General features: G+C 40.5%; 1 protein-coding gene and 1 long non-coding RNA gene across 2 annotated transcripts in view; one reads left to right on the forward strand and one right to left on the reverse strand.

The window, feature by feature from the left end:
* IQCA1 (IQ motif containing with AAA domain 1) overlaps window positions 1–14,182 on the forward strand; it is a 105,190-nt gene that overhangs the window by 45,669 nt on the left and 45,339 nt on the right. Inside the window, 3 exon segments of the mRNA XM_048058326.2 lie at window positions 6,019–6,103; window positions 13,655–13,696; window positions 13,699–13,779. Of these exon segments, the coding sequence (XP_047914283.2) occupies window positions 6,019–6,103; window positions 13,655–13,696; window positions 13,699–13,779 (208 nt within the window).
* The window catches only part of LOC106034531 (uncharacterized), an 81,918-nt gene that overhangs the window by 34,615 nt on the left and 33,121 nt on the right, over window positions 1–14,182 (reverse strand). The window contains exon 3 of the long non-coding RNA XR_007161209.2: window positions 11,287–11,366. This is a non-coding gene — a long non-coding RNA (uncharacterized lncRNA). The remainder of the gene's footprint in view (window positions 1–11,286; window positions 11,367–14,182) is intronic.

Below are 14,182 nucleotides of genomic sequence, written 5' to 3' on the forward strand. Positions count from 1 at the left end.
ACTATTTTAAACCAGGAACATTTTTTGTCAGAATTTTGAAGTTACCAATAGGTCAAAAATCCCTTTTCCATCCTTTTCCCAGCATGGTTTACAGCAGGACAGCCAAAAGTGTGACTTCAGACTGGCCAGGCCTGTCTGAAAGGGAGCAGAGATTCCCCTTTTTCCTAGTACACTGACTACATATTGCTATCCTTAAAAGACCAGGAGGATTCTTGAACAGATAAAATAACTTCATGACAAAGTGGAAGAGACTATTTCATTTTAGGAACTGTTCGTTGGGAACTCAAGAAGCTTAAGAACAACTGTACTGGGTCAGCCAAAGGTCTACCTTTCCTGGCCACTAATACTACGTGTAATAAAACTATCACAGAGGATTACCACATTCCACACTTAAGCCTGTCCCCTGCAATGACTGTTCCCAACTCTTACTTGGCTTTGAAGCTCAGTTCTGCCATTTCAGACCTAAGGAAGGCAGTGGGTACCCCCAAAAGACAATCTATTGTTTTCAATTGTGATAGTTACTGCAATAAGAGATATCACCTTTCCCCCAAAACCTTTCACACCCACTTCTCCATCCATGGGAATGTTTCTTCTTGCACGTTGTTGGCCTCAACACTTGATCTTAAACTTGAAACCAAATGTTTAGCCAGAACAATAAAGGTTCCAATCCTCCAAGCACTTCTCCCTGCAAGTCTCCCCACCGACTTACATCCATGCATAACAACCACACATCCAAGCTAATGCTTGGAGGATCAGGACCATAGGTAAAGCATCAGTTGTAATATGTCTGGTTGTAATACGTCTGTGTCCAAACCCATTAAAGATGACAAGTAGCCTGTGGAAATCAATCTTGCTTTATGAGTAATTTGATATTTGTTTAGGTTAAATTTATCTTGAAGCGATTTTTCAAAGAGCTAAAGAAAGCACACACAAGGAAAGAAAATGCTGGAGCAAAGACACCTAAAATAAAATAACGCTGCTGTTTAAGTAGTTTGAGAGAACCCATATCAGGTTGGATTACAGGAACAGGCAAAAATTACAGAACAAAGAGGGGTTTATTTCTTTACAAGGCTCTCCCCACCCTTTGTCTTTGTTTCTTTTCTGTGCAGAACACTCTGGTGTTCCACTGCCTAGAACATACAGCCATCAGTCATGCCTTCTCCTCTGTGCACAGCCCACATCCTTTCTTAACCTGAAAAGAGTTAAACACTCCTTTTTCTCCAAACAACAATTTTTTATTTTCGTGACAAGGCCTTTTATGCAATTAGGTAGAGAAGTGACAGCCAAAAAAGAAAGAATAACACATGTAAAATCTTGCCAGAGAGCAGAGTAGGTAGTAACTTGTTGAGTCTATTACCAGGCAAAATGTTTAAATCAACAGTATGTTCTCATAAATCAGCCATATTTAGCCTTAACTATAACCATCCCTGAGCAATGTGGCTTAGAGAGAAAACACATAAGGAAAAATTCTGGTTCTCTGGTGATGCTCCTGAAACAAGAAGAGGAGGAAGCACCAGATGAGACGAGCGCAGTGCATGGACATTGTTCAGACAATGAATTTATTTTACAAGTTGGAATTAAGGTATCGGAGCCTTCAGTGCCAAGCAGAGACTTGCAGTAGGCTGCCAATCATACTGACTCATACCAAGTCTGGTGGTGATTTGGAGACATTAAAGAACCATTCGAACCTCATTAAAACCCAGACTCGTATGTGGCTTGTACACTAAAACAAATTTGAGCCCCAAAGTGCCAGAATTCTATGCTACATGACCAGAGACAAAAGTTTACATTGCAGACCATAAAAGATCATTCTTTTTCAATTACCTTTGACAGATCTAAGTTATAATATGAAGGATAAGTTTGGAAAAGAGGCGAGCAGTAACAGTGAACCAGAGAGAACAGAACGTAGCTAGAGTAACAACGCGAGAATCTCATTAGATCCTTTTCTTACTTAGCTAGGAGTGGAAGATTGTCTCTTCACTCCTGCATCTCTGTTCATCCCCTCTTATTAGTCCAGTTGAGCTGTTTTGATTTAGATTTAAGGCTCCCACTTATTCCAATGAGATACCTTCTCTGTAAAGCTGCTTACCAAACCCATACTATGCTCCCTTTGAAAGGATTTCTAGGCTCTCCAGAGAAATAATAGATTTCTCACATACCACGATTTCAAAAGGTCCCTTCTCCACAGTCCTTCAGCAATGTCCTCTGCAGCAGATACAATTATTATTTCCATTAAAGCAGTGGCTCTGACCCAAAGAAAGATATTTTGCCTACCATGAACTCTGTCTCACAATGTGGAAGTTTCTTCCCAGCCCTACCCTTTAGTCTCACGTTGTTTGCTTCTATGCAGCCACCAACTCCAGTCCTACTGAGCAGTCATACTCTTTACAGATTTCATTTGGTCAGCTGGCTGAACAGTTTTACTAGAAGTGCATCCTTCATATGAAATCTGATGGTTACAAGAGAATTCGCTTCTGCTTTTTCTTGTTATCCTTAACACATTGTCAACCCTCCCACTGAAGCAGTCATGTTGAAAATAAGAGTCGTGTCTTCCAGTTCTGGCAATTGCACATTTTTATGTGATGCTGGAAAAGCACAATTAGATTATTTTCCTGCAAGCGTTGAGACAGCAAGTAACAGATTCACTGAGTTTTGACTTGCCTTAGAACCAGGTGCTCCTGACATGTAGGATACCTCTCAGATACACACACACATTCCAGTACCTAACCTTTCTACATTCTCCACTCCCCCTCAATGTGCAACCAGACTTTCTGACCACTTTTTAGTTTTTACATAGTTTTTACATATTATTCTCTTTACAGTAACATGTAGCGAAAGCATCGGGGTCTATGAACTTTGTGGGTAATCTGTCTATAGTGACTGGCACGCAAAGGAAGTGTCAAGGTACTAATGAACACCAAAAATATCAGGTAGATTGGAGGAAACACAGCCAGGGACTTTTCTTTTTCACTCAACTGAAAGAGCAATCTAAATAACAAATACCAGCCTGAGAATCTTACCCAGTGATCTCTAATGGGCTAAAGTTTTACAGTGACTGTAGCTGCATCTCAGTTTTTGGAGTACACGAAAAACTCAGGTGCATGTATAATGCTGCTCTCGTCCCCAGGTTGATTTTCAGGCTTGTTGCTGACTGTGGGAAACTCTGCAGCTTCACCATCTGCAAGTTTTGGTTCAGAGTGTGGTGGTACCTTTGATGCTAGAGATGGAACCAAGGATTTCAGACGTACAGCCCTCCTCTACACTGCACCCTCCTGGCTCCACAGAACAAAACAGCATCCTAGGCTCGGGCTTGGAGCAAGTTCCTACATCATCTGTTTCTGTTTTCTTTCAGTATTATTGCCTTAGAACTGGCTCTGATCATGAATACTTCATTGTTTCTAGGATGTTTCCAGAGGGGAGGGCAGTTTAACATTACATGAACAATTATTACTATAAAGCAACCTCAAAAGTCATTCCACATGTTTGGAAGATCCTCCTAGTTCAAGGGCTGTTCCCTCTTCGATGTGGAACATGCTGGGTGGAATTTCTTACACCATATAACATGCAGTGCATCTGATGGAACAAAGATATAGGAACATCCCTGGCTGTTCACAAAGTGCGCGTTGTCCACTTATTTTGTCCTAATGTTTTGCCATTATCAGCAACTGTAAAGTGAGCTTATGCAAAATGTAGCTTTAGGCCCAGCTGAATCTGAAATAAAATCTTACGAGAAGTACGTGAAACTACCCAGCGTGGTGGTGCTTTGAGTAAACTGCTGCCAAAAAGTGAACGGGGAAAGAAAATTGTGATTCATTACCTTTAGAATGAACTTCTGACCAGGAAGATCAATTACTGATTTTTCTATACACATTTTACAGGCAGATTTTGAATCCCTGAGTTAAACTCTGCAGGTTTCATAAAGAAAGGAATCTGGTTGTAGGGGTCATGCATGGGCATTTCCAAGCATTACAAGATTGAAGTTGTAGGCATTTAAACCTACAGGAGAAAGAGTAAAGTCCACAAGAAGTCTGGTAGGAAAGTGAGACAAGAACGATGCTCTGAGACTTTTGGGCAGCAATTGATATGTTAGGCAACAGTACACAGGAAAGGATGAAGCCCAGAAAGAAAAAACAGATGTCCCTGAAGAATTAGCATGCCTGAAATGTGTAGTAGCTGTCTGCTCCCAGGTCACTGATGACCATGGGAACTTATTCTGTATTGCCCTCAACCAAAGACCCAGTCCCCAAACAGCTGACTGGTTAGTAAAGGGCTGACACTTTTTTCTCCAATTGTTTCAAAAGATTGGCATTACCTTCTCTTAACCTCAAACTATTTTGCGATGTAAGCTCCTGCTGTAGCTGCTACAAAAACATGAGCTATGTCATCCTAAACTGCTGCACCGTGAGCAGAAAAATCACACAGAAAATACACGTTATGGACAAATTGCAACTTGCTTCCAAATTGGAGAGTGATAGAATTTGTTCAGCACTCAGCTATAAACTCAGCATACGTATCCAAAGGGTAAATATTTGTCTGCAAGTGTTGTAAATAATTTCAAAATTAAGAGCTAGCACAAATAGCAAATGCAGCACTAGTAAATACTGAAAGCTGGCACTGATACTACATTCAGTGGGTGGTGGACTCCAAACTGGTTCTTCACCCACAGTGCATATTGCCTTTCCTTCCTCCCAGCTGGTGTTAGTAAAATAGCAACAGCCTTAAGACCAGATTTTAAGATTTTTTTTGTTGCTGTAAGCCAGACTTGTAGCAACATTTAAAATAAAAGTGCATTTAACAAAACTGAGCTATTTTCTGCCTGTTTAAAAAAAAAAAAGAAAGAAAGAAAGAAAGAAAGAAACATGATCTAACATTAAATAAACTAAATGATGCAGTCTTTTGAAGCCAAAAGCCCATTCTTATTAGATTTTCGAAAAAAATCACTAACAATGCCACCTCTTTGTTGATGCAGACTGGTTTCTGGGAATGCAAGGAACAAAGTTTTACATCTGTTTGTATACAGAACTAGTAATTGTTGAACATGCAAGTCAGGGATTACAAACACAGATGAATGTTTGTTCATTCTTTTCTAATTGGTATTACATTAATACCAGCTAGGGATCCAAACCATACACGTGGGTCTGAGCTCAAAATTGAGTGCTGCTTAACTGTAGATGAGGAAAGTCCCTTAAGGTACCAGTTTTTTTAAAAAAAAGTAATTTTTATGAATCATGTTGATGTTCCCAAGTTATTTTCTTCTCAAGGGAAATCTCGTTGCATTTAGAAGAAATGTTACCATTTGATTTGACAGCAGCACAGATAGTTTTCTGATGTGTCAGTTTTCTTTGGAACACAAAATTGTCCTGATGTTACCAAACAGAAACTCTTACTGATATGATCCAAAAAGCTACAGATATGAAAGAAGTGAAAAATTCTCACCACTATAAATGGCTTTTGGACTGTAATTATTTATATGTTTTATTTATATGTTTCAATTTCATATGTTTTATCTCTTTCTGAAGGGTCTGGAAACACCAATGTTATCCATACCCATCTGTGAAATCCTACCACAAAGCCTCTCACTGTCACCTCCCCAGCTTTTATCACTGCCCAGTTGTGCAAGCGCATTGGAAATTTTGGGGGTTGGAGATCCTCACATACAAATACAATCTGGAATGTGTAGATCAAAAATCAATTTTTTTTTTTTTAATAAAGCTGGGTGTTGAAAGCAGAGAGCAGAGCTATAAATATAAGCATTTTAAGCAACGTCTCAGCTATGAAGTGATGCACAGTCCTAAGAAATTCCATAAGGACATTCAGTGCTTGGTAGACCACATAAGAGAAATGGGCTTGTAGCTCTTTTAATGAATTTGCTGGACAAAAAGCTACTGACACAGGAGACAGTACAGCACTCTGTTTTTGGAGAGCGAATAGTATGCTTCACCACCACCTGACATCTTTGTCAACTGCATGAAAAGTTATGGATTTTAATTCCTTTTCCATCTTTTGTTTCTCATGCAGGCACATCATAGGCAGGTTTCCTGACTATCCTACCAAAGAAGCAGGAGGTTCAGCGACTATTTTTTCTCAAAAAACCCCAGAGCAGGTACTGTCACTCGTCTAATGCAAAAGGCTAACGGGATTGGGGAAGGAACCTCCACAAAACATGTCTGTTTATTTAAATTGCAATTTTGCATGACAATGCCCTCTAGTTCTTCGGGTGCCTTATGATTAAAGGGGATTTTGCTGCTAGTGAAAATACTTTTTTCTTCCAGGGTAAACCACAAAACTCAGGTACCAAAATTTGTTCCCTTTCAAGATATGTAACCACTTAGTCACAGTGGAAGGTGCTCAGCCAGACAAATTACACAGCTAAATGTGTGAGGGAGCTGGGAGCAATGGGCTCAGCTACAAAGAATTGCTCAAATGTTCAAAAATCCATGTAGTTTGACTGGTGCTAGACACTAGTGGAAGTATATATCAAAGTTTTACTTTAATCTAAAAAGCTTTGGTTTAAACACGCATCCAAAGCTACCAAGTTCAGGAAAAAAAAACTGAGATTGGTTCCAATGTATCTACATTCAGTACCAGCATAGCAATTTGTTTAGTTTGAGCAGAGAAGAGTTTCCATATGCAGGCAAGCCTAGGCCTTGATTTACTGCCAAGAGAGTTTGAACAAGGGGCACATTCAAGTGAAGGAATCATCTTGGCTTATCTTATGTATTCTTGTAATGATCTCAATTGTTTTTCCTGAGAAAAAACACTCTTCTGGCTTCTCTGACTAATGGAAGTAGCTGATAATCAATTCCTCTGATCATCTGGGTCTCACACAGAGAAGGTGATTAAGACCAGTCAAAGAAGTGAAGGCAGTAGTTGGCACTTGGAGCCTTTTCCAGCCTCCACAGTGATCTTAACAGGATGATGAGGTTGTTGAGGGAGTTTACAAACAGGAAACCCTGCACAGAGGGCTAGGATTTGGCCCCTGAGTGAAACAAGCATGATGAGTGAACCAAGCTACTAGTGGGCTAGGAAAACTAAACCACGAAAGACAGACCTTTGTGGTCCTTAAAATAATGTTCCTCTATTGAGACAGACTGTTTTATTCATTAGTTGCTTGTAACTCATGATCTCACACAACTATGGCAAAACAGTATTTTGGATTCAGTCCTTCTTGGAATCACAGAGAAAAGTCTAGGGCATGCTAGCAGCGTCTATGGTATGATTTGGGGAGATATAAATACAGACCAGACCAGCATAAAGCACAGTGCTCTAACCATTAGTTACTTTGCTTACAGAAACACACAAGAAAACTGCGACAAACAGTTCTGTGTGCCTCACTAAAACTGAGCTCAGGGAACGCTCCTGCTTTTAGCCAAGTTCGGAGTGTGCTAAGGTCAACCCTGCCAGCCTCAGTATCTAAGTCGCTCTGTTGTTCAGTCCCAGACAGAGTGAAGGAGACCAGTCCATTAAGTTTTCAGCTTCTAAAGTAGAAACACATGCCAGTGTCAAGAAGGCTTTGTTGGCTGCTCTAAGCAGCAGGGAAGCCACCCAGCACGTGTGGGCTTGTTGCTGGAGAAGGCTTCAGGGGTCACAGTGCTAATTAGACGTGCTATCAACAAGGATAAATACAATTCAGAAAGAAAATAAAAATTACAAGAAATTGTAATGAGCAAAACTAGGTATGTTAGTAAATACTGGAGAAATATATTTTCCCTATCTTACTCCCAGCTTTGAATTTCCACCTTCAGCTATTTTGCTGTGGTTCCTGGGTATTTGCTTTCTCTTTGCATAAAAAATAAAGGAATCCAAAAACCTGGAGAGATCGTTTTACTGCCTGGTTTCCCTGCATAAAGGAAAATACCTGCAAGAAAAAAGAAAAAAAAAGCATGTATTTTCCCAGCAAATTTTCACCAGCAGTTATCTGATTTCGAAGAGATCCCTGGAGCCATTTTTTCCTCCCTTATTAGCCAGCACAACTGAGAGCAGAATGTATTTTACATGCCCTTAACAGGCATCCAGAAGGTAGTTGGCAAAAGAAAGTTCAGTTTGTTCATGCTTCTACCTGAATGTCAGAAAAGTAAAATATTTTTTGTTCATCTGAGTCAGCCTGCATTTTAAAAATCCCAAAGGCAACTGGGTTTGTTTCACTCTGGTCTACTGGGCAACATAATAAATGAAATCCTGGCCCCATTGAAGTTAATGGGAGCTTTGCCCTTGAATTCAGGGGAGACAAAAGATTTCACCTCTTGTATATATTACCTTCTGTGAATGGGTTGGTTACTCTCAAGTTAAACTCCATGAAAAATCAGGACAGAACTGCATTTAAAAAGTGAGCATTTTATAAGACTTAGGTAAAGACACTTTGGGGAAAATAAAATACAAATTAATCACTTCACGAACCATTGCTGCATTATTATACATTCTATATTTCTTTATCTTTTGACAACTCTGACCTTACTTGACTTTGTAATGTAGCTAGCCTTCTGCACAAACTGCTTTCATGACATTTTACAAATATCTTTCAAAAAGGTAAGCCCAAGACATCCAGATGCGAAGGACTTGGCAATTTAGTCAGAAAAATATGTACTGTCTCAACCGAACAGAAGCATTTCTCTATTGCTTGATGCACTTTTCAGGAGAAATTTAAGATTCTGAGACTCGGTGTAATCTCCCTGCATCTGTTCCAGATGTCTATCCCTAATGGTTTTTTGTGTTTTGCTCCAGAGATAATCATCAGATATGACAATTTTTGACTTTGCCCTTATACTGTTCCCAACAAAATTATCTCTTCCTGTAGTTCATTAAGTCTCATCACCGTGAAAGTAAGCCAAGAGAGTTGTCACTTAGCAGTCACGTTCCCCCTCTCCCAACTCCCCCTCGCTTCCACTATTAAGCACCGTATAATAAAATAGACTGAGATTTTGGTTATACATTCAATTGCTGTTTGGAGCACAAAGTCATTTCCACATTAACATAATCTCAGTATTTGATCCAGGAGCACAGAAAAGGGGCAAGAAAGAGTATGCGTTAACTGCTGTTACAGATACAAGCTCCTAATCCTCATTTGGCACTCCGTGCAACACTATACCACTAATTAGCATTCATTATTACCAGCAGCTAAAAGTCCTCTTGAATCCCAGTAATCAGTTTGATTGTGAATGCCAGTGCAAGGGATCCCAGTAGTTAATAATTAATAAACCTGTCTATTTCCCAGGTTGAGACAGTAAAGTGATATTATGCAATCAAGTACCACCATGTTCACATACACACACCTAAATGCATTATCTTCTTCCAAATGAGTATATCAAACAGCCTTAGAGTGCCAGAGGTGGCTTTAAGAGGCTCTGTGGAGCTGCACGTTGTAGTATCCAGCCTTCTGCAAATACACTTTTATCTTGACAGCAAATACACCAACTGTGAGTTTTTCAGCAGTCGGAATAGATGCCTACAATTACACTTACCATTTTCTCCTGTGTTCCACGCTATTTTGGATGGTCCTTTTAGAAATTATCAGGCTGGATTTTCACAAGTGCTAAACAGTGCCATCAGCTGAGGCTGGGCACCTCCAAGTCTTATACCATCATTATTAAAGTTAACCACGCAGAAGGGAGAAAAAGGTACTTAGGCTCTGTTAGGCTACACAACAGGCAGACGTATTCACCTCCAGACATTGATGCACTGCAACAAAGCCACTGGGCAGGTTGGCTCCTGGTTCAGCAGCTCTCCACTGCCCCCTGAGCATGATTATTTCTCTGTTGGCTGAAGTCAGCAGGCTAGGTCGTGTGCCTAAAAGCCAGGCAGTATCAACAACCCCTTTTTTCATCTCTACCACCCACCTTCCCTGAAAAAAAAAAAATACAGCAAGCAACGGTAACAGATTTTTCATAAACACGCTCAATGGAGACTAACATTTTGAAGTGTTTGCCAGAAAATGATCAAAAGAGCAAGCAAGTTTTTAACTGGTGAGTCAAGCTACATTTGGGCAACATCTGCCAGATGCAAAAAGAGGAGAGCATGTGTCAATCCTGGACTGAAATGCAAGACAGTCTATTAAATCCAACTGTAAGGTTTTGCAAGATCCCCTATAACTATAAAATCTTCCCCATCATTTTGAATTCATTCCTGCAAGAATCCTGGGATTTTTTTTTTAAAGCTTAAGCTTTACTTGCAGGTGCACACCCAAAGCTAAAAAATACCACCTCTAAAAAATACCACCTTACAGAAATAATCAGCTCGTAGAAGTTGTTTTAATTAAGTGTCCTGAAGCTGGAGGGAAGGTGGCAGGTAGAGAACATTTACAGCATACTGTATGTTATGCACAAGTGATGTAAATGCGTGGTGTTTGGGATGCTACTCTGGGACAGGGGGATGACATTTCTTCCCATCTCAGTCTTGTTTCCTTGGAGAAGAAACATTTTTGCCTTAGACATCAAAATAGCTTCTTCCTGAAGAGCTAATTCTCAAAGAGAGCAAATTCTCTCCAGAGACAGTAGGCTATGAGCACATTGTTTCTGTTCAAAATGGTTTTAGAGCCAGAATTTCAAGGCTCTGAGGCTGTCTCACCCACCACAGTTGGCGACCTAAAATTCCCAAACTCACTCTATCACTGCTTTTTTCTTTTATGCCCACAACACTAATAAAGGCAAAAGGTTCAAACGAGGTCTTCTTTCAAGGAATGAGGGAAGGGATTATTCTTGAGGAGGAACATTTACTTCAAGTGTCTGCTTGCCTGAGCCAACACCAAGCTTTCTGTGACTGAGGAACACAGAACACAAGTGAGTCCTACTGGCAGCCAGTGGTTTTCGGATACTTGGCTCATACACTGACATCAGGCATTTCCATTCATTGGCTGCCCTCAGTTTCGTCGCCCCTGTCTTTCCCAAAAAAGGGGATTTGCACTGAAAAAGTTTGGAAACACTTAAACTGATGTATAAAAAGGAAAGTCAATTTGGCTTTTGTGGAAGATCAGTTTAGAGGAAAATGTCTTTTCAGCCTTGAAATAAAAAGTTACTGGATAAAAGTCATCACTAGGTCTACAGGGCTCCTACAGCAAGACTAGTAAAAATTGAGACTAAAATTCATCCACTCTCACCGATGTGCATTCCCTTCCCCAACATTAAGAGTTTTCAAAGTGCTTTCAGCATCATTTCAAAAAGAAACAACCTCGCAAAGAAAAGGGCAGGCTGAAATAATTTAGGAAGACATCTGCTTTTATTTCCACTATGAAGTTTTCTTCAGGGGAAAAAATGTATTATAATGCAGGTGAATTGCTTAGTTTCTCAAACTAACCTTTGCTTGTCCTTTCCTTTCTTTCCTGTTCTTTTGTCAGATTCTTCAGTCCTCTTCTTGTAGCTGGAGGGGAAATTGTTCTGTATAGAAGAATACAAGCCATGTAAGGTTAGGTACACAGCCAGCTTCACCCCACCTCCCAGTCCTCTGCAATTACGAAGCTGCTTAGAGCAGAAGTGCAAGCAGAGCTGGAGAAGCTGTACCGAAGGAACATAGGGGAGAAGGTGTATCTGATGCAGACAAGGAAAAATCCTATTTGCTCTATCATTCTCTTTTGGGAAACAGAGGCACACTTCAGAAAAGTCAGGCTTTACATGCTGGCCATGCCACCACCTAGGACAAAGGCCCTACATGTATGCAACCTTTGCCTTCAGTCACTGGGCATGGTTCTGGACTTGACTTCTTGTGTTCCCATACGTTTCCCCATACGTTTCACCCAGCACTGACTGCAGGCACCATTTGCTGTTACCTACTTAAGCAGTTAGTAGAAGGCTTCACACCATTGCTCATACCCCACACAAGCAGCTCTGAAAATGGTAAACACAAGCTTTGTTTTTCCACCCTACAAAGCTGATGAAGGCAAGACAGAAGGAGAAGGGCAGTTCAACGATTCCATCCCATTGTATATTTTGTTCATAAGAACAGAAACTAACCCCTTTCAGCATCTTTTTATTCATCTGTATAAAAACATGAAAAAGAAACTGTTCCAATCAAAGTCTGCATATACTTTGCCAGTAGAACATGGAAGCACTGCCTAAAATTAAAACCTTTTGTTAATCACATGCGTGCTTACAAGACTCCTGCTGGATAAACCCACCCCTTGGATGCTGGAAGTGGTTACAGCTACTCGTTAGCAGGCAGGCAGAGCAGAGGTTGGAGGTGGAGGTGACAAGGTTGGATATCTGGCCGGGTATTAGTGCTACAGTAAAGGATACAGTCTGAGTAGCTCTGTTGGTTTTGGATACAAGAGGCCTGCTGGGACACTAAAAACCTATTTTGAACTCTAGTCAATCTATTAATCTATCCAAGAGAATGAAATGCTTCACTGCTTATCACCGCAAGATATGACTGAACGGTGCTTGGGGTTTAAATTACCATATTTAATTAAATGTAAGGTACTGAAATGCTTGGGGAAATCCAGTAATGAAATTTCACTGACTGCAAAATATAGCCCTTGTCGCCCCTCGCTTCCACTGCCCAATCTTTAATTCACTAAAAGGCATTTTTTAGAAAACAAGTATTTTTACTGTTACAGGAAACACTTGTCTTAAACTTGGAAATCTGTTTTCTACACTTCCACAGTACTGCCAGTATTAATGGTTCATTAATAAGCTTCAGTGTCCACAGATTGTTTTACACTCACCAGTGGATGATCTTACAGTTCATCTCTGGGACGAGAGAACACAATGAAAGGTGTCTGGGAACAAGAAAAATGATAGAAAAAGCAAATCTCCCTGTCTGCCTTTTCAGATAGTAATGTATAAATGGACAGGAACTAAGCTGAAGTAGCTCTATCCAGTTATCAGCTACTGCTACCTTGCAGGGATAAAAACGCTGGGCTATCAGTGTACATCTGTCAGAGTTCATCACAATATCTCTATCCAGTCTCTCATCCACTGCAACAATTTCAGTCTTTAGCCAAATATTGAAATTAGACATGCCTCAAGGCAGTCTCTCAGAATCTATCTGTATAATATCAATCTGCCTTAAAAATGCTAAGACACATTCATAATCCAAATGCAAGTCCAGAGGGAGCTCAAAGTTGTATATCATTAGGATATTGTGCTTCTGGGTGGTTTCAGGAATTGGTCTTACTCGATAAAAGCCACAGTGGTTTGGGACATGGAAATCACTTTCTCAAATACATGCTAGGAGTCAGTACCATCAACGTTTGCAGGTAGGAGTGCTGTCAGCATAAGTGAAAGGGGTCGCTCTGTCATGGATTAGCTGCTCTGAAATTCTCCACACCATGCCAAGCATCTTCTGAAATCTAGATTTGTAGACTTGTATGTTCAATTCAGAGTTTTTTTTTTTTTCCCCACTCCCTTCTCACCTCTAAAATGGTTGCAGATGCTGCAGTGACATGTAAGTTCTGTTCCTGTACCCCTCATGGTGCAGGGTGAGTATTTGGAGTTGCTGGAGTTGCCCATCACCATCTGAATGACAAGCGGAGGGGAAAGGTCTAGTCAGAACCTAGCCATAGAAGACTATACCAAGCAACATATTGGATATTGAATTTCCCCAGTAGTGGAAAGCTGAAACCAAGGCAGGAGAAATGCATACTAGTTCCTAAATCTTGCAGGACACATCTAACACCTTGCATGTGAAAATTCTGTCCAGCTATTCATGTTTCTTTCATCTCTTTCAGGTTGCCGCAGAACTGGCGGCCAAAAAGGAGATGACTCTGCAGAAAAAAAAACCCAAAAGGAAGAAAAAGAAAAAGAGAAAGGAAAGGAAAAAACAAAAGGAAAAACACAGAAAACTGGAAAAAAGGTAAGGCTTCCTGCAGTAAAATCAGTTAGCAGTTTGTGAAAACAGAGCTGAAGTCCAGCCTACTCAACTATGTGTGGGCGGAGAATATTAATTTGTATTGCCACCAAGGCCTAGGCTCAGAAGATATAGGAACTGGTTAAGGCCAGTCCCATGGACTTTCAGTCACCTTGATGCTCCCAGGGAACTGAATTTCACTTTTCATTTTTTAGGAAAGGAATTTGCATGGCCATGACTCAGCTCAGTAGAAAGAACTGATGTAGGTGGACAGAATGCCAGAAAGAGATGAGAGGGGGAAAATACACTTTATGGCATTGACCTTGTCACCAAGACAGCACGCACACACTTTTCAAAGCACTGCTGCCTTTTGTACGGGTGGAAAACTGGCCACCATTTTGTTCACCAG

The sequence above is a fragment of the Anser cygnoides genome, chromosome 6, assembly GCF_040182565.1.
Source record: "Anser cygnoides isolate HZ-2024a breed goose chromosome 6, Taihu_goose_T2T_genome, whole genome shotgun sequence".
Lineage (NCBI taxonomy): Eukaryota > Metazoa > Chordata > Aves > Anseriformes > Anatidae > Anser > Anser cygnoides.